The sequence below is a fragment of the Brachyistius frenatus genome, unplaced genomic scaffold, assembly GCF_029030835.1.
Source record: "Brachyistius frenatus isolate BFR_SWC_R1_liver_20210118 unplaced genomic scaffold, ASM2903083v1 Contig_18, whole genome shotgun sequence".
Classification (NCBI taxonomy): Eukaryota; Metazoa; Chordata; class Actinopteri; family Embiotocidae; genus Brachyistius; species Brachyistius frenatus.
Genome location: NW_027210617.1, coordinates 585,704 through 607,008, shown reverse-complemented (window position 1 = coordinate 607,008; position 21,305 = coordinate 585,704). Strand labels below are relative to the sequence as shown.

General features: G+C 41.7%; 1 protein-coding gene across 2 annotated transcripts in view; it reads left to right on the top strand.

Annotated features, from left to right (window-relative positions):
• The window catches only part of negr1 (neuronal growth regulator 1), a 142,483-nt gene extending 126,768 nt beyond the window's left edge, over positions 1-15,715 (top strand). For both annotated transcript variants that reach the window (XM_069694677.1, XM_069694676.1), the window contains one exon: positions 8,254-15,715. In XM_069694677.1, the coding sequence (XP_069550778.1) occupies positions 8,254-8,354 (101 nt within the window). In that variant the 3' untranslated portion in view covers positions 8,355-15,715. The remainder of the gene's footprint in view (positions 1-8,253) is intronic.
• Positions 15,716-21,305: the final 5,590 nt, after the last annotated feature.

Below are 21,305 nucleotides of genomic sequence, written 5' to 3'. Positions count from 1 at the left end.
CTCAGTTTGTCTACTTTTGATTTTATGAAGCATTTCAATCGCTGCTAGACCTTTGAGCTAATTTACGTTACGCTACTAAAGACTTCTGTTCCACAGCATTTCAGAGGAAATATTATTCTCTTTACTCCAATAAATTTAACTGACAGGTTTAGCGATGTAACTTGGAATATTTTCTCATAAAAGTTAGCGCGTCACCCTGCTCCATGTCCATTACTGTGCTGCGTTCTGTTTGTGCGCAACAGCAATAGTCTAGCAACTTTTTGATGGCACTTTGTAATTCTAGTAGAGGATTAAACATTGTGGTATTTCTCCTTTTTCTTATGTAAAGGATCAAAATATTTCTTAATATTAACAACAATAGACCTTTAAGTTCCTTCAATGTAACCCATTGATGGTTTATGTGAAGACCACCCCAGCCTTAGCATATACTGTGTTCTTCATAGTCTGCATTAAGGCCTACTCATTGTAATGCACAGAATTTCCTTAACACACAGAAATATGAGTAGAGCATCACCGTGACACGTCAACTACAATCTTAAATTCTGCCTTAAATACAAATCGCCACATGAATTGCAGCCAACATTAGTGAGTCAGTTTTCAGCCATTTTAGTGGAGCCCATCTCCAAGACGACAGACGGATGCTATTAAAAATTAAGTAACAGCCTCACAATTAGTTTTTGAGTTTTTGTGTAAAGGAAATTATTTCTCATTCCAGACTGCAATCTCCCAAAGCTATAACTGTCAAGAGGGTCATGTAAGTAGCATTGGGGCTCTATTTTATTTTGTATCATTGTCCTGAGGGCTACTGCAAACTGTGGCAGGAGATGCTGGGAGGTTTTTTTTAAAATGTTTATATCTAGTTTTAAGACCGTTAAATGTTAACCACTTATCAGATCCCCGAGTGTGTGAATTGGAAAGGGAAGTGGTGAAGCATACAGAAACCAGACTGAGTTTGGTATAGTGTGTGCAGTGCCTGTGCTGTCTCGCACTGCTGTATAAAACCCCCTCTGAATCAATGGTGCTCACTTCAGGACACTATAGCTTTTATCTGAACCTCCCGCAGGCACTCAGCAAGAAGGTAGGGAGTAGAGACTGCATTCACCGCCTAAGGTTCCGTCTTGGCGTAATAAAAGGAGTATTTCATGCATGACACTCACACAGCCTGTGGGCGTACACCATCTAAAGCAGACTTTGTGCTTGCAATAATTAACGTAAACATATGGCGTGTGCCTCCATTGAATTGTGCCCGTCGTCCACTCAGCCTCGAGTCTCATGCAGCGCCTCAGCTAGAAATAATCCACTGCACATGCTAATCACTTGGCAATTGATTTGGCCCTTTTTGGTCTAACAATTTCTGTAAACCACTGAATTGATCTGAGCGAAATCAATTAACAGCTCAGGGTAGGTAAATATGAACAAAAACTATGGATCGCTGTGCATACAGTATGACCGTCTGAGCAAATTCTGTCTGTAGCTGTGTGCTTGTGCAGAGATGCTCAGCGGGAGCAAATTCCAGTCAGGTTTGACTAGCCCCAGGTGAACTGTGATAACCAGGCAGTCTGCAATGATAAAGTTATCTTTCATCCATCAAGAAGAAAATGCACTTAACCCTCTACATTCAACCCTGCTGTGTTATCAGAGCCATAATGGCAATTGATAAAAGAGAGCTGTCTTATCATAATCCCACATACATAACGGCGGGGAGTTGCTATTTTAGGAGGATGCAGTTGAAGGAGATGGGTGCACCGGAGCGGGCAGGAGGAGAAGGTTGCCTCCTGGTTGGAGATCAGATGTTATCGGGCAGTATTGATGGAGCAGCTCATAGAGATGCAAGTAGGAGCCGTTTGTCGTAAGACATTCCTCATAACTGGCCAGATTGTCGCCGTCATCATGGGGGTACGGGAGCTAAGCAACGCCTGACTCAGCGAAATCCTTGGGCCTGCAGCAGGACTCGCACAGAAATAAGACCCTGATAAGCATTAAAAAGTGAGGCAGAAACGGGGGCATGGGGAATTATTAGAGAGAGCGTGAGTGAGAGACCTGAATACGAAAGGGAGATTATTATAGAGACAATAAGAGGAAGAGATAGGAAGAAAGGGGCTGAATGAACTTCCTACATGCTGACGCCATTTGTTTGTGTCCCTGTGCATTTTATTAAGCCTCTAACATTAAACAGATTTAGTGGGAGCAGCCAAAGTCATGGAGTAATTATGCTTTTGGAAATGCTGTGATTAAAAGCGCTCGCTTAAACTATCAATCCACATTGCACTGCATTTTGTTGTTTATTCCCAGAGCATGCTGATGTGAATTTACCCTCTAGATTTAGAAAGAAAAAAAACCTACAAGGGAAAATTCATAAAACATTCTAAAAATGGAGATTTATCCATCAGGCGTGCATATAAAGTACATCATTTGCAAGCTCATTGATTTCCTGCATAAAGCATGTCCTTGAATTGATAGGTGTAATAAACATACGCTGAGGTCACTCTGAATCTTGGATTCTTTTGAATAACAGACTCATTTCAAATAAAAGGAATACTCACATACTGCAGGGGGAGGAGGGAAGAGGAACTGTAAGAGGGAGAAGACAATCAATAAAGAAAGGAACAGTATCTGTGTGGAGGACGCCGGAAATGTCTCCTCTGTCGGGATTCCTTCCTCCAGCTCACACTGTGCTGAGGGCTCTCTTAAGTGTCCAGATACCCCACAGAGGTGTTGATTAAGTCAAGCTGAAGGCCAAAGCCTGACTGCAATCGAGAGCCCCCAGCTCACTCGGTGAGCTATCAGGTGACCCGTCCCCTGCTCATTCACTCTCCAGGCAGATACTGATGTTGAGAGGAGCTATTAGAGCCAGGCCCCCAAAAAAGCATTCTGCTGGGTGTTGATAACCGGCAGGTACCAGGATGAGGAGAGAGAGAGAGAGGAAGGGGGGGGTGGGGGTGGGGGGGTTACGGCAGGACTGGGAGGCGGAGGAGGGTAAATGATCTCCGAAGGCCATCTTATTAATGGAGGCTTTTCATTACTAGCACTAATGCAAATGATTGGTGGGGCTAATGAGCTCGAAGGTCTGCGTGAATGAGGGCTCCGAGGAACAGCAGTGTGTGATGATCATAGCGGGAGACAGAGGTGATGAGTTTTAAACATCATATCTGGTCATGATGAACATTTTGCTTGCACAAGAACAGAAGGAAAAGAGGGAGAAATGGATGAACGAGCTGATGGAACGGCGAGTCAATTGTGCACCAACTCGATGTGGCAGCCTGCTACAGGCAAGAGGGTGCAAGATGAATGGTGGAGGAGACGAGTGTATTTCACTGTCAGTGGACTGAAGTGAGGTAAAGCATGGAAAATGTCTTCTATGAAGTGCTCACACGCGCGGGGGGTGTAAGCGCTTATTAGACGATGAGGCGCGACACATTTTTCTGAAGGCGTGGCATCTCCTTATCACGTCATAAGCGTTGCATGATATTCCATTCACAGCCTTTATCTAACAGTGGCACTGTGTCAGAAAAAAAAAAAACTGCTTTTACTGTCTGCTGTACTGTGTTAAAGACACCCTTGGTGGCAGCTGTGAACCTCGCATGCAGGGGGATTTAGCCCGATTTACAGCATGGTGTGTACAGGATCAGTTGTGGCTCAGAACTGTCTCATGTGGGCTCTCTGGGGGGAACTGTGGGGGGGGTGGGGGGGGAGAACCAGAGGCCACTGATTGATGGTCAAGGACACTGAACCCCTCCCCCCACCCTCCCGCTCAAGAGGAGCCCATCTCTGAAGCAGTGTCCTCGGGGGGATTGGGATGCTGCCTGGCTGGCTGCCGTCTGTGCGCCACTAGTGACAGCCTGCTTGGAGGATACGAACAACTCAAGGGATGAATCAAGAACTAAACGACAAACGAACGAATTGGAGAGTTAATCCAATAGAAAAGAATTCAGGATTTATTTATTTTTTCTTTTTCTTTTTTTTTCTTTCTCCTCCTGTATTTTCTCACATGTGCGTTGTGGAACGTACAGTACATGAAGCTAAAGGCGAGCCCACGACAGGATTGAATATTTCTGAATGGAGCACCCGCGTGTCATCGTTAAGGGGCTGAAAAGAGGAAGGGAAAGTAGTGCACACCATTACTTACTGAATAATGATATTCCAGCGAATTACAGTGCAGTGCGACACTGGAGATGCTACTCAACACAAAGCCTGCATTGACAGTCACTGTTGCATATTTCAGTATGATTCATTATCTGTGTCAACAGTGACCGAGGTTCAGGGCTTTAGCATTTGCTGTGCACAAGATATGTGGGTAACAAAACTGCTGTTGATAGAGATTTGGGAGGGATAAGGGGGAGGGAGGGAGGACAAGAGAGTGAGTGTGGCTCATACTCCAGTACACTATTTAAAGATAATGGCTTAGGTCCAGAATCAGACGAGAGAACCAGGGATTGTAGTGTTCATATAACTCTGGCTGGTGCTGGGGAGGCTTTAGTTTTCATTAAAATTCTGTTGCAAAACAGTAATTGAAGCATATCGCTTTCATCTCCACTTATCTCCTCTGCGCCTCTCCCTTTGGAGTGCTGCTCGTCTTCCCAGCGTTTGCGCATCTTGACACTGTTGGTTTCTTTATGATATATTGTCTGGGATTCTGGTACTTCATTGTTGCTTTCTGTTGATGTACATGGCAATTAAATTCAAACCCCAAAGAGGTGTAGATCTCAGTCGAAACCCCCCACTCCCTCTTCTCTCTCTCTCTCTCTCTCTCTCTCTCTCGATCACCGTGTTTTCCCCCAGCCAGCTCCTCCTTTGATTCAACCTTCTTTCTCCCCGTCCCCGGCTTTCTTCTGCGTTAGACCTCCATCTCTTTCCCCCTTCTATTCCCCTCATGTTAATAAGCAGAGTAATGGTGTCGCAAGGCAGTTCCTGGTCGGGGATTTAATTAAAATGGCAAGTTACAACCCACACAGTCAAAACAATGGCGGCCCGTTGCTTTTTCGCAGTGACACAGGGAGATATTAAACAAGCCCAACGTCAAACACTGTGAGGAGGCAGTGACTACACCCCAACCTGACTTAACACTGCACCTCCAGAAGAAGTGAGGGTTTTGTTGTGACGCTCTCCAGCCCGGTCATCATTAGTCATAGCAGAGATCCAGTAATTACTTTGTGAGCTCCTTGAAGTGCTGCATGAAAACCACTTATGGACAAGATATTAATGTGATTACTGCAGCATTTACTGAGCCAGAAAATACTGTCAGAGGAGAAACTGAAGAAGGGAAATAGGGATATCTGCCTATTCCCCACCAGCCACCTCGCTGACACACACACGCACGCACGCACGCACACACACACACACACACGATTTTGCTAGTGTGGCTAGCACAATGCAACGCTGAGGCTCAGTCAACAGAGGGCCGGCAGAGCAGGACAGGAGCTGTTGCTATGGTTACCATTTCTCGGCTCGCTCTCACAGCCCAGGAAAACTGTGTCATTATCCTGTACTTTGGATAGGAGGAGTGAGAGGGAGCGAGAGAGAGGAGGGAAACAAAGGGAGAAAATGAGGTAGAAAGGAGAGACAAAGACAGAAAGGCAGAGACAAGGAGAAAGAAGATGGGGGTCTGCAGTTCACACCGGCCAGCTATTCATCTGGCGCATACATCATCAAAATTTGCACCCATTTGTGCTCCTCTATTCCCCGTCCCTCCTCACCACCACCACCCCTCCCTCCCTCCTTTCCATCTGTCAGGCGAGCTATAGTTTCCCCTCTAATAGGTAAACAACTTCAGTGCCGACAAATAATGCTCGAAAATATCAGGTAAAAGCAGAGCTGTGTCGGGTGAAAAGGGGATGTCTTTTTCCTCACTCTCCGTGCCATCTCCTGTGAAAATTGTCACCAACAAGCTATTATGTTGGTAAAAAAAAAAAAAAAAAAAAAAGATCAATCTCTCTATCATTGTATTTATTTTTAACACGCCAGGAGTCACACACCAGTCTAATGACGAACCAGGACAGGTTCTTATTCAATAAATGCGTAGTCCACAACAATAGGAGCTGAACAACAGCTGCAAAACGTGCAACTACGAGCCATTTCTAACCTTCAAAGCACACAAAGAAAAGGAATTATGAAGACACAGGTACAATCACATACCTATGTGTGCGCCGGGCATGTCGCTGTTCGTTTAGCCCGGTGTGTTTGTGCAACGTGAGGTCCACATCAGAGGAGTTACATTGTGAACTAATTACATGGCCGTGTAAGTAGAGGCACCCTGCTGATATGGGCTGTGCACCGCATGATTTCCCCTGGTAGAGCACAGCCTGCTTGTGCTGCTTTCCGGTGCTGCGCGTGTGCAGGCGTGCCGGCGACCTGTACACGCAGGTGTGTGTGTGTGTGTGTGTGTGTGTGCGCGCGCGCTGATGGAGTGCATGTTTTGTAACCTGCGAGTTGTGCTTTATTGAGCTGCAAGCTAAAAGAGTCCGCCTGCGATGAGGAGGCAGAGTAGCCCCTCCACATGAAAGGCTGCCCTCTACCTCTCTGCCCGCCTGACACGGCTCTCCAGAGAGACCCGTTCACATTACTGTGGCTGTCTGCTGGTCGGAGGAACACAAACGGCACCAAAACAAAGTCTCATTCGATAGCGGCGCAAAAAAAAAAAAAAAAAAAAAAAAAGACCCCGAGTAGCCCTTATCTACCACGAATATGAAAGAAGGGAAAAGGTGGTACGATGTGTTTTGACTCCCAACTGAAAATGGATGTGGTGTCTTCAATCCCTCCTGCTTATTAGACCTCAAGTCAGGTTAAGTCAGCTGGAGCAACCTTTTCATGCAGCAAACATTTTGGTCTGTCAGGGAGGTGAGGGGCGGGGGGGGGTGGGGGGGCAAAACCGCCTAAAAATTGCATCGTCGGTAATGTAGGAACACAAGACTCGATGTATAATCACACATCACCAGCAGGGTGTTCTGAAGCGCCACTGCGTATCGTATTTAACAGCGTTAAAGTCATAGGGTCTACCGATCAGTGGATCCGAGCTTATTAGAACAATATCATGACAAAGTTTCTGTTCGGCGGCTGCGCGAGAGACGGGACACGGAGTGATTGTTATGGGTGCAGACAAGAAATGTTCCCCGTAAGGTCAAAATATATTGAATCAATACTGATACACTGCTAAGTGAGACTGTGAAGGGAGCGGCGTGGAAAATCTGAAGCGACCAATGAGAGAGCAGCCTCAGGTCGCCTGCTTGCCAAAAGTTCAAAGAACCTATACGCATGTGCATGAGCGTTGCACAACAGGATGTTCACAAAATCCAATTGGAAAACTATTTTCAATAAATGTTGACATAACTCCGAGGTATATAGTACAGCTAAACAATTAGTATTTCATAATAATTTGGCAGTATATCGTATATAATTGAAAGTGGCGGTGTCCTAGTGCCCCGCATTACCCAGGAACCATTGCAGGAACAGCAGGGGTGAGGTTAATAACATTAATGGGGAGGTCCTGGTGGTGTACATGCTACTTCACTGGAATGACTCAATGGAACAGAGCCATCATTAATGTTATCATTGCCACCTATGCTTGTCCCGTTCAGACAGGTCTAATGTCTGCGGTGAGAAGAGGCTGTTATATGATGTCAAATTGACCAATTACAACTGTATTTTTGTTTTGTTTTTTGTTTTACACTTTAGTTATTGGTTGATTAATGTTTATTTTTTATTTTTTTTTATTTTTTTTAATCAACTGTACGGATCTGTGAAATTCTTTGGTCCGCTGTTTCTGTTGTTAAATTTGCTTTATTAAGACTGATTTCATTCATGATCTCGGAAGGACTCAGATTTACCTTGCGGCTCGATCATCAGTATTATTAGCATCGGTATTAACAGCTCAACAACGTCATACGTGGAAAATATGAGACGCAGGGGCCAAAATAAGAACTTCTGCTTTACATACTTTTGGTACATTTAGCCAATTAATAGGTCAATAGTTACAGTTGTAATGGAGTATTTTTTTTTTTCACTGTGCTATTGGTACTTTAAGTAATGGATCGGGGCATGTTTTCCATCGCTGCTAAAAAAAAAAAATACAAAATATCACCAGTGTTATGAAGTACTCCGAACCAACTCAAATCAACAGCAATGGTACAGTAATTGGCATTTTTACACTCTCATTTGGAAGCTATATAGCGGGCCGACTGCGGGTTTACAAATGGTGGGTGCAGCAGAATAAAAGTGCAATCACAACTAATCAGAGCTTCTCTTGTTCCCTGCCCACAGCACCCAACACTGCACCCTATGGGAGCACAGGAAGCGCGCACATCCCGCTGGCCTGCCGATACCTGGTCCTTGCTCTCTCCTCCTTCATCAGTGTGTACTAGCGGAGGCCAGCCCAAACACAATGACTGTCAAGAGCATTTATGAATCCTTTTTGACATTGCTGATGGCTGGAATCCAATCTGGTACAGTTTGTTGAAAAGCTGTGGTGGGAATAATCAGCGTTACCTTGTGTCGGGAAATTGTTTGTTTTGGTTTTTTTTCTTTGCTTTTTGGTGAAATTTCTGTCATGTAAATACAATGATGTTTTTTTATTATTATTATTATTATTATTATTATTATTATTTCCTCTCTGGTTTTTTTTTCTTTTCTGATTGATTGACCACCTTGTGAATCAGTGCTCACCCCCGCCCCTACACCACCTCCAATCATATCAACAGACCCCCCCCCCCCCCACCCCAACCTCCCAAATGAGTTACCTTCATGCATCTTTTCCTGCGGCTCGATGGCGCAAAAATTGACATTTTCATCTGTTTTTGTACATGGCTAAAAAGAAGCAATTGTGCCAAGTCTCTCAGTACACAGAATTACCATACCGATGTTGTATTGAATGTATTATGGGCTGTTGAACAAAGGAAAGACATTTAGATTCCTAACAATACAAATTTTGATTATGGCGTGTGCTTAAAAAAAAAAAAAATACTGAAAAAACAGGAAAAAAAAAAAAAAAAAGAACAAAAAAGGCAGGGCTTTACAAGGACCTGTATTGTCATGATTACTCAGTAGATGGATGAACAGTGTTGAAGGTGTGCTTTGTTGTAGTCTGAAATGGGTCCTTCAGTTACTATGCCTGCCTAACAGCTTTGATCAGGCGGCCGTCAAAGTAGCAAAATATACTGTATTGTATCTTTATATTTTAATATAGTGTAGGCTTTTGTTTTAAAGTGGGACCAGCTTTTCTCATTCGACCAAGAACATTAACTCAAAACGTGACTTTGTGCAGTACGAAGGGAGGAACATCGCTGCCCTGTTTACATTTTTTTCTTGAAAATATAACTATTACAGTATATTCTCCATATTTTTTTTTTTTCTCCACTGAGTCTACATATGTGAATGTCACAAAACACTGTTGCAGTAAAGAAGACAAACAGAGCCCAAGTTCAACTGTTTCGAGCTTGCAGTTCTTTGAAACGTGCCACTTCCAGTCAGGCGTTTTTTTTTTTGTTTTTTTTTTTCGAATTTGCTGCGTATCTACTGATTATCTTCGGCTGAAAACCCACGTTACTTGAAGATTTTGGCCCCGACTTTTGGCATGATACTTAGCACCCTTCTGCATTTTAATCTTCCCCATTTCCCGACAGACAATTCAATACTTTCGTATTATAAAGTCTCTTTTACAGTAAACATACCCACTTCATTGTTTCCTTCAAGTAAAGAAAACACTGAGCCAAAGCCTTCCAAACATATTTGGGTACGATAATTAAACACGACTCCAATCAGAGTCCTTCTTATGTTATGTATGATCAACAGAACAGTCAATGAAGCTTACAAACATGCTCATCACTATAAACTAAGGTGCTAACAGCTAACAGCGAGTTTGACAGACGATCAGTGTCCATTAGAGCTCAGAACAAATAAAATCATGAGTACGTTCAATAGCTTAAACTGTGATTTTTTTTTTCTGTTCCTTGAAATCAACCATATCAAGGCTCAAAACCAGTGTTACTGTAAGGATTCACTTTTTGACGAGACTGTCAGTGTGGCATATTCATCCTCAAGTATCTTCAGTTCAGGACTGAAACAGAAATACTCTACTGCAATGCCTTAAATAGTACCATATACATTAAATTACCCTCCTTTACAAGGACACTTCCAGAAGCTCTCAATAAGATACATTATTTGTCTGACATATTACTGAATGTTCATAAACTGGTAGCTGACTTAGCTTTCGAATTAGGCATTATATTCAGCAAAATCAAACTGATGGCTCTCCCAGGTATTTTCCAAGAAGTCAGTTGCATCTGATACAAATGCAGTATTTGTGGTACAGGTTAACATGTTTGCCAGTCATGTTTGGATTTGGATTGTGTTGTATTTGGCCCCCAATCGAGGGACTAACAGAACCAGAGTTCACAGAGTATTTTGTGAATTTGTAACTGCAAATCTATAGAAAAATAGCCATCGCAGTTCAAAGACTTAAAGCACAAACACTTCTTATTTCAACGTTTTGTGGTGATTTGTTTTACGGTCTGCTAAACATTTTTCTTTTTTTTCTTTTATTGTTTGTACTGAAATTGTTATCAGCTTGTTTTACAAATTCTGAAAATACTGCACCATATGATCTTGTTTAAATGTTAAGGTATAATGAAAATGGGTCAGAAGTATATTTATTCTCTTCCTTTATGAAAACAATGTATAAAAAAAATACATTTGAAACATGTAAAACTGGATATGTGACATTTATTTGAATGAGGCACAGTATGGCATAGTTTATAATGTTGTCGGGTTCATTTAGATGCCATAACTGTTGTTGATTTAAGTACATTAAAAAGAACAATGTTTGCAATCAAATTACCTACTTTTTGAAGCAGAGAGGGTGTGAGCCCATATAACAGTATTATAGAACAGAATCAATGTGTGTATATTTGGAGAAAATAGGATACCTTTTGATCTTTAGAGCCAGTGTGTAGTCATAGTTTTCACACACTTGCGTGTTTGACGATGTGCAGAGAGTTTGGTTGTGCTGCATGTCAAAGTTAACCTGTGTTTTTGAGGTGGCCATTTTACAGATATTCATACTTTTTATGAATGGAACCAGTTTTTCCAAACCTTTGGTTCATAAACCTGGTCTAAAAATACATACCTCCTACAGATCAGCAGGCTGTGTTTGTTTGTGATTTATTTGAATCAACTTTGCTGATAAACTAAAACAACTGCTATTCAGAGTCATAACGATTATTGTGGCACTTTGGTGACAGTCTGGAGTTTTGTTGGTTGCTTGTCTAAGCAGTTTAAGACCATGCTAGTATTCCATATGAAATGTACTGGATGTTGATTATTTTGAATAATGGTATTAACAAGTCCCTTTTATCGACTCGGTATTATTTGCAATAAAAGTCTTCATGTTACAATATAAACCCACATCTGAGTTAATGAGCACTCAAAGGGGTTTGGTATTATTACTGCGAGAGGTTTTGAGCCAGTAGAGCGCAACAATGCAACAACATCCTCCTTAAAACACAAAATGCCCCACCACTACAACGTCCCTGCACCTTACTGCCTCCCAGAAAGAGCAAAGCTCTTAACAGGCTTCTCATTCTTAAATTTGATAAGCTATCGACATGTTGTGACTCAGCTTAACTACTAGCACGCATTCATCTCAAATTGGACTGGGTTGCACCGGCTGTTCAGAATTTGAAGTCCTCCTTAGTAACAACTAGCTGGATTAAAACTACTAGTCAAGTCAAACTGAAGAAATGTCTCAGCTGAAAAGACGTTAGAAATGTGCAATAGGTTGCATGGAAACTTTGATAGGGCTGCTCGATCATGAGCAGTGAAGTATGTCAACAGGTTAGTCACCAGAGGATCCCAAACTAGCATGACTTATAAACATTACAGTTCGAGAGCTGGAGAGACCGTTTATTTGTAAATTCCTGGTGTTCCCACACAGATAGTGTTCCTACAGTTTAGGAAGACAGGGAAATACCAGATTATGCCAAACTAACCTGACATTACTTGCTCACTTTGTCAAAATGTTATCATATAATGATAAACTATGGAGCTTCAGATCAGACGTGTTGACCAAACTCCGTATTACCACTTTTATTCTTTACACTGAGCAGATTGAAAATTTGCCACCATACGGTTGTTTGTAGCGCAACCCAGTTGAATTGAATGATTCTTGTGTAAAGCTCCACGAAGTAAAGACTTTGATCAGAATTTATGAACAGCTGGTGCACCCAGCTCCTGGTGCCTGTAAGCTTGGCCAGACATGGTGGAGGAACCCCCACCCCCCACCCCCCACCCCGCTCTGTACCGTTTCCGTTTTTAAAATCTTAGAATTATGTTTTTGGTGTTCAGAAAAACCAACTGGGTGAAAAGTGTCTGTCATAAACTATCTTGCTGGTAGGGAACATAATTCAGACTATGCATTTTAGCTAGATAGCCATCAAGTGTTAGCCATACAAAGAAACTGCTAAAGCTCGCAGTTACTCAGAATCCTCCAATTCTACTTTTAAAACTATCACAATGTTTTGATCAGTGAGCATTACAACTGGTTTATGTCCCCCATCAAAAAGAGCTGCCGGGCCCCCTTCGACCTCTTTGCAGATTAAACGGCCTCAAAAAAAGGTTCAGGTTGAGGGATGCATCAGTCTGTTTGTGCGGTGCAACTGGAGTTATTGAGTCATCTTAATTGTGCAGTATCATGCGTATTTGATCCCCTCCCCTTTGGCCTCCAACACTGTATACAGTAAATCCTCCTGAGTCCGGATGGCCAGATGCCACAGCACATAGGATTAAGCACCGTTTGCACTGCAGCATCATCATTGACTGGAGTGCGTCGCTCAGTATGTGTGATCTGGAGATATTTACAAACATAAGTCATTGCTCATTCCATCTGGGCACGATTATAACTTTTCCCAATAGCACAGGGTTTCTGAATATCCTGTGACCTCAATACACTCCTCGACTAAAACATCCACGGTGTGACTGACCTCGTAAAAAGTCATGTTGATGCACAAGCTGTAAAGAGGCCACGTCACCCACCTGCAGAGATCACTGCCTCACCTAGCGCTCTCAGCTGACAGCGGAAGCAAAAAAAAAAATCTCTCTACTTTTAAATTTAAGATAAGAGGATTTTAAATATTCATGCAAGTGCATATTATTACGGCCCCACAATCCCCAACCTGAATTTTTAAATTTCCCATTTCAAAGCATCCTCTTGCCCCGATGTATCAGAATCGCACAGCTCCTTATGAATGCATTTATTACAAGCCTGAGTTTGTTGCATTATGAGACAGCAGCTTTTAAAGTGAGTCTCAGAGGAGGAAGTGTACTGTACTGAATGTGCCTTTAAAGTATTGTATGAATCAGTTCAACACCAAGCCTCATTTAGAGCTCTATTGCCGTAAACCGAGCTGAAGCTCTTTTAGCCGACACAAAAACATTAAAGATTGCTCATTTAGCAGTTTCCATTATATTAGCTATTTCCAACATTAATCCAACGTTCAATATCTCAACACCGAGGCAAACAATAGCCTCCACATAGGCTACAGAGATCATGTAATTGGAGGAGAGCCATTCTGCCACATTTAACAAGTAATAGCAAGTAATGTAGAATACAAATGAAATGAATTAAACATACCTAACTGTCACCATGATCAAAATAACTGATTACTAAATGGTTAGGTTTCGCTGTCACCATGTGTATTTCTATTCCAGGGAATGAGAAGCAGGGTTGAAAAAGAGTGGTTCTTGGAGTCAAACTTTACACGCAACCGATCCTTACCATTTGTTTTCACTGGCAAAAGGGTATTTGAACGGCACGATTATCGACGTACTGCGCCTGACATTATCTAAAGTTTTCATGCAGTAGAAGAAAACAAAAAAAAGCTTAAAAGCTGAAAACCAGCCAGAACTATTTTGCATACCATGTGTGACCGTCACTAAGAAACATGACAAACTCAAGACACTGTGTCGGCACTAAGGGCAGGAGGTGAGGCAGCATGTTCCGAGTGGCATTTGTTGTCTTCGAAGACAAATATGAATAAAAACATCTGGCGGTCATGGTCATACAAATAAACCTATTAGCATATGTTTTTAGCAAATATTCATTACAGAGCGGCTTTGGCCATCATTAACTGGTTTGCAGTGCTTCTTTCTGCAAAATGTGTCAACATACAAAAGCCTGTTCCTGCAGCAAAATTACAGCGGCACATACTGCAGGTTGTGAATTAGCATGGCGTCAGGGTGTTGCTTGGCTCTTCTGAAAGGCATCCGTGGCCAGCACGAACAGAGAGGAGGCTGGAGGAGTTGGGAGGAGTTGGGAGACCGGGATTCCTCCCGACCTTGCAGTTAATGAAACCCTTCCTGTGCCTTTTGTCGATTTTAACTGGGAGATTGTGTCGTACAACACCCGCTGAGGCTGCCACCTCGCTCCTGCAGTCACCACGCCACTTCCATGAGCAGCATACTGAGTTGTCAGCATCAAAAAAAAAAACTGTTTCTTCAAGTGCATTCAGTTTGGTAGATATATTTGTTGCACAGCAGGCAGAAGCCATCCCCCCTGTCCAACCCAGGCAAAAAGAGAAAAAAAATAAACCACTCTATATAACCAGTCTCAGAGTTTGATTCAATTCTGAATGGAAAAAGTAAACAAGCATTTTTTTGGAAATAGGCCTCTCTCTTTCTCTCAAACATTTCAATGTGTACACAAACAGTAAGTAATTTCTGACTGGTGTGCCTCTCCAGTTTCTTTGAAATCCGTCTGAAAATGTGGCAGCTGCCAATGTAGGGGGGACATGCTATTTTAAAAAGAGGTTGCATCAAGCATTTGTCAACCTGTCCCTCATTATTTCCAGTGAACTGGAAAGTAAGTTGCCAGTCAATGATGCAGAGCCTAAGATAATGCCAGGGATTTAAAGCAAGGTATCTGAACCAGGTCTCTCCATGACGCCGATGACTGAATCGCGCACTTGCAAAAGTGTTTTCTCATGAAGCTCCCGAGCAATTGTCACTTTTCAAGAAGGATCGAAAGGATTGCCATAGAGACGGTGTCATTATTTGACTGACAGTAACTGTAATCCTATTTTATTTGTTTTCAGGCCTCCAAAGGCAGATTACACAAGTTTGTTTTGTACACTGAATGACACAGCGAATCAGTTCTTTGTTGCAGCGGTGCATCATGTGTCTTCAGTGCTGTGTTTGTTTCATTGGAGTTATCTCTAGCAGAGTTCAATGTATAAAGTGCAGCATTTATTCTGTTTGTTTTTGTAAATTAAACATATTTACTTCATTTTTATTTGTTTACTTTTTACAAAAAAGTGGGAATGGTCATTATAAGGTTGATGTGAACGTAACTAGGTTTTCTGTATGGACTTTTATTTCTCTTTTTCTATTCATTAATTTTATTTAAATCGTCATGCCGAAAACTAATGTGATGAAAAGTCTGGAATGGAAATGTTTACTCAAATGTGTATGAAGGTCTTTTAGCCACCAGGGATGTAGTTGTACATTTATAGGCTCTAGATCACTGGAATGATATATATGGCTTTAAGTGGCATTGATATACCTATATATATTATATATAAATATATATTGATATTTGTCCAGAAATAAATTCATGTACTTTAATTACTTTAAAGCTGACATTGTGTATAGCACGTATGCAAGTCCATTTTCATCATGTTTGATGTAATTTTGTAGCAGTGGTTTGATACTAATAAATGGCAGTTGACGATGGAAACGTAGATTGTGTTTTTGTCGAACTGAACAGACCTTTACAGCTGTGACGCTCTGAACGACTCTTCCATTATACTGTATATGTTCAAGATATGATGACTGAACATATTCGCGCTGCGGCCATGCTGGAATAGAATAATTTATTCATAACAACATGTTACGGACTAAAAATATCCGAGTCGTCCATTTAATGAGAAGGTGCCTTTGTGATTTAACGTGTGCGGCTCATGGCGAGCTGCAAAATACCAAGCTCCTTTTGTGTAGAGATCTTTTGATTTATAATTTTTTAGTGTAGTTAGATGTCAGATGTTGTCAGTTTAAATGTGTTTTTCTTAGACACAGTTGTTTCTGACATTTAAATCGGAATTACAAAACGTGTGGGCTTTTGGGAAACAGTAACACATTATTCTGATTCTTTGTTCAAATGACATCCAAACTCAGCTGCACTGTCTCACTGTGTGTGGACAGGAGTTGGGTTGTGAGGTCCCTACTGGAAGTAATTATAAAAGTGTCAAAAATGTATTGCACAACAAATGATCAAATAAGATTGGAAAAAGCAATGTTAGCATGCTCATGTCATCATTTAGCTCAAAGCAGCAGTGTGCCTCAGTAAAACCTCACAAAGCGACAGTCACTATGTTAAATCACTCTTTATTTACATTATATTGTATATCTAAATTTACTGTCCAGCATTTTATCTATTTTCTGTCAACAATCCCACCATTCAAAGCACCGCATTTTAGAGATGCTAAAATCAACTCAACAGCTGACGTCAAGTAAACTAACTATACTATTGACGGTCTATTACATAGGGAGTAGTGAACAAGTCTAGGAGGGAATAAGTTCAACCACAGCTGAGGCAGATTTGGCATTTATGGAGGTCATAAACCAGAGTAGTGGACAAATTAAATTTTGACCAACAAGTTTAGATGGGATTAGCTAAATTAACGCACATCACGCTGAGGAGGACATGAATGTTTGTACCAAATGTTACAGCAATGCATTAAATGAAGTAAATTCTTGTTTTTACTAAACTGAAGACATAACGCATGTAGAGCAGGCACAAGATTTTATATTCTCACTAACTGAGCAATTGCTCAGCAAAATTCAAGCCAAGAAATTCAAGGTTTTCTTTAGTTCTGTACTGACCATGGTGAAACCGTTCCACTCAGACAGCCCTTTTTTTTTTTTTTTTTTTTAAACCACCCCCTCTAACAGCCAGTCACATTGGCAATAGGGAGTTTGATATGATGACAAATGGTTAAATCCAGTGGCTGAATTATTGACTGGAACCAAAATGTGAGGACAGAATTCCTGTGGGACGAGAGTTGAGTGGAAGCTGCTCTCCACTCTAATTGCCCCCCCGCCCACCAAATCGTGTCCTTCTTGGCAGCCCCGTGTTGAGTGTTACAGAGCACTGATGAACTCCACAACACACTTTAAGTGTTCCAATAATTAAAGCCCAACTGAGATTGAAGATAATGCACCACACAAAAATAAGCTGCATAAATTCAAGAGCCTTAAACAGCATATTTGGTTACATTATTTAATTGCGGTGCCTTTGCAATTGGCATAGCCCGAAACATTTGTCTATGATGGTCTCCTCTCTCACCTGAGAAGGCAGCTGAGGCAAGTGCAGACTTTGCGGCTCTGGAGATAATATGCAAATGGGAGGAAATGGAATTTATCATCCAGAACTACTCTGCTCTGAGATGGAACAATAAGTGACAGCAGTTGAAGTCGGGAAGAAAGAATTTGCAAAGTATTTGTGAAATGAGAGTCAGAATAATGAGACCTGTGTCTCATGCGGATCCCTGCTCTAACACAGCAATTAGGACAACTGTGACAAAGCTGGATTTCCATTTGGCTGACGTTATTCCCTCAGATTGTGTCGTTTGACGAGGCAGCATGTAAGAACAAATCGGTGTTGTTTTGCATTTATTTCAAATATCGTTGCCGATGACGTTTCAAAAGGTACTTTAACAGCCCTGTCTCCTGGAGATTCAAAGTATATACAACTAATGTGAAACAATAAACGTGTTGACATAATGCAGCCTGGATTAGCTTTTTTTTTTTTTTATCACATAATGAGGAAATGTTGCTAACGAACATCTGCCAAGTCCCCAAAAAAAGTCCAAACTCCTTTCCTGTTCCTCAACTCAATTCAGTCAGCAGATAATTTAGAACAAATGTCACGCATTCGTGATGGTGACCGAACAACAAGGATTCTCCAAAATTAGCAAAGCAATATGCCGCTTCAGGACGAGGAGGTGTACCAGCAGATGTTCCTTGTTGTTATATGTTAAGAACTTTCTTGCAAATTGTGACGAAACCAACCGCCAACCATCCTCAATCACACAATGGAAGTAAAGACTCCACCATGAACACTATATATACACCGTATAATTGAAAAGATGACAGCAAGCTTGCGAATAGAAATCAACCTCTTTTTGAACAGATGGGGCATCACATATCTCACCAAAGAAGCACATCTGCCAGTAAAACCCAAAGAGATTATGTTTTCCACCAGCAGACCCACTGGTCGTACCTTTCTTGTGGGATTTTCGAGTACGTGCGGGTGTTCATGTATGTAGAGTAGGTACGCACATAATCTTTTATGCGACTCCCCTGCTCAGGGAAAGACAACGGGGTTCACACAGGTACATGTGGATTACTCACATATAACCGGAGCCATGATTGTTTCCTAAATGTACACTGTGTCTGTGAGCAGCGTGTTAGCAGAGCAGCAGCAGCAGCAGCTCCTTCTGTATCTACGCAGGACGGGCTCAAGCACAGTACTGAGCTGCATCTTTTTAGAAATACAAAAATCGCTGTAGTTTAACGCAGTGACAAAGATTTAAAATTATGTAAAAATATATGCATGAGACAGATGACGGAAAAAGACTAAATTAGAATGGCTTTGCCAGTGAACATATTTCAGGCGGCACTTTTGATTCTCTGCAAGAACATGATTGGTAAAACACAGAATCATAATTCCTAGTCGACAGAAATGATTTGGACCTAAAAAGCTCAAATTGCTCTTTGCAACAGCGTGTGTGCGTGCGTGTATGTATGAGCATTCTGTATTCTTCAACACTTCAATACAGCTTGATAAAATAACATAAGTGCATTTTTTTTTTCTGTTCATTATGAGGCTACCACAGCAATGACAACAAACCAAAGCGCAGAAATATTGCCCAGTTCTAACCCCATAATAAACACGCAATCAGTACACACACTTAGCATTTCATCAAGATGTGGTAAAATTCAAACACACAGAGTCAGAGTGCCTTACATAACCATAAAGTAAGCCTGGCGGGCGGTGCCATCAAAAGTGCGCCTGCAGCCGCCTTCCTGAGATGAAAAACAAATGAAACACTTTGAGGCTGAGCTGATTCCCCTCCCGTTCTGCAACTCCATCTGTCACTCCCAGCGACTTATTCTGAGCAGGAGCGCTTTCGTGCATGACCTCCATCACTGGGCGCAAGATGAACGAGCTGGGTCTGGTCTCTGTCCTCTGTCTTCTCTGTGCCAAGGCAGCAGGAGCACCGAAGCAGCGAGAACACCTGCAAACTCAGAGTAATGAGGCAGCAGGCTACACGGCCGCCCATCCTCCCCGCTCTAATCAATCCCGCTGGCCATTAAAGGTACCGATGAGAGCTGCAACTAGTTAGAGAGAGTTTCATTCCTACCTACACAAACCATTACCTGCTTCCTAGAAGTGGTCATCTGTAGCTTCTGTAAGAGGGTGACTGGTTTTATGTCGTTCCACTCCGTCGACCACCTCTGTGGTTTTCTGGATCTCTTGTTGATTACATTTGAGTTTCTGCCACAATTTTTGCCCATTTCAGCTCAAATTAACTCTATTTGTCTTCTCCTTTTTAGGCCAAATAACCCATGTTTGGAGCCAAAACCAGAACTCTTCGTGGATTCAGGTTTGGGTTGTGAACCAGGGCTAACCAATAATTATATGAAGTACAGCTTTCATATGAACATGTTGTGGATATTCAAAATCAGGCATACTAAACAGGGACTTGTAATATAGCATTACTTAAACTGTGACTGTATAGGGAATTTAATCTTCATGTTGCATCTGAATACTGTGCTTGGTGTTAGTTTTTACACACTTCTTGAAAGATTATTTTCCCCTCAACACCCTCAATCTCTGGTACTCATCTTGTTACACGAATAGTGCACACAAAAATATGTTTTCATTTTGATTAAAACGTCCATCTTCCCTCGATTCCACCCCAACAATGATGTGCAGTGGATTTTATATTCTCTTCTTGCCAGACTGCAAGAAAGGGCCAGAAATGCACTGGTTAAAGACACGCTGTCACACGATGTATACCCTGCCCCCCCCCCCCCCCCAACAAAAAAAAAAAAAATCATGCCACCATGTCATTACTTAACCTCGTCTCTCTCAGAGCAATCACATCTAAAGAGCATTTTTCAGGAGCTCCCTCCCCAGCACAACTAGTAAGCGTGGCTAATGGAAATTTAATCAGCAACAAGAGAGGACAGCAGGCATAATGCAACAGATGATAAATAGAAGAAAGATGCAAATGGTATTTATTTTAGACAGGCCTCACTGAAAAGCCTGATAATGCCTCTTCATACAGTTTCTCCCTGAAGCCTCCTTTTGATGGCTCCGAAGTGGTATGCACCATATTTCACAGCCTATCATTTATGGAATGAATTGTGTTATTCATAGCAATGTTTTCATTCTTTTTCTACCGTCTCTCGTCAGTGGTGCCTGAGCACCGAGGCAGCGGGTCTAAAATAATAAAGAGCAATGCAAAAGGAGGCAGTCATTACATACCAACAGTATTTTAGAACTGGAAACAAGAGAGATCCTAACAATTAAAACAATTACAGCATGAGAATGTATTTTCAGCCAAAATGTGTCCTTTTGTTGGCGCTTACTATATTAGCAAAAGTTTCTACTTTGAGCCAAAAGATATAATCAGAATGCTTTATGAGCCCAGCATCCAACAAAAAAACATTTACACTGGTGTATTTCTACAGAAAATGGCCATAGTGACATTTTTTACAATTTGCCCATGTTGCAATGACACCCAAGACAGCATGAATCATTCCTTTGCTGCCTACACATGACATAGAGTCTGTATTTTATCTCAACATGATCCCACTCCGGATCTCAACAGCAGCAAAAAAAAAAAAAGTATTTCATGGCTTTATCAGTGTCTGTAACATCCATTCAAAGCTAGCTTTAGCTTCTATTCTTGGTTAGTGACATCTAGAGTTTAATTACAGACATTTAGAGGTGAGATTCAGAGGCCAAAAGTATTAATGTCAATTTTCATTTTAGTATCAAATGTTCATCACAAATGCGGCATCCAAAATGGATTTGTGATACTGGAGGTAGCTGAATATTTATTGAGAGGTGAACTTAAACATTCCCGACCTTGAAAACCACAGCTGACAAAACCGAGCAGGCATTCTGGAGCAGATACAAATTTGCTGGTTCTTCGCTGATTCTAGGTTTCTATAAACACTAATAACCCCGTAGAGTTTCCTTTTAAACAAACAAAAGTTACAGTCACATCCAGTTTCCCCAAAACGCGCTGTCA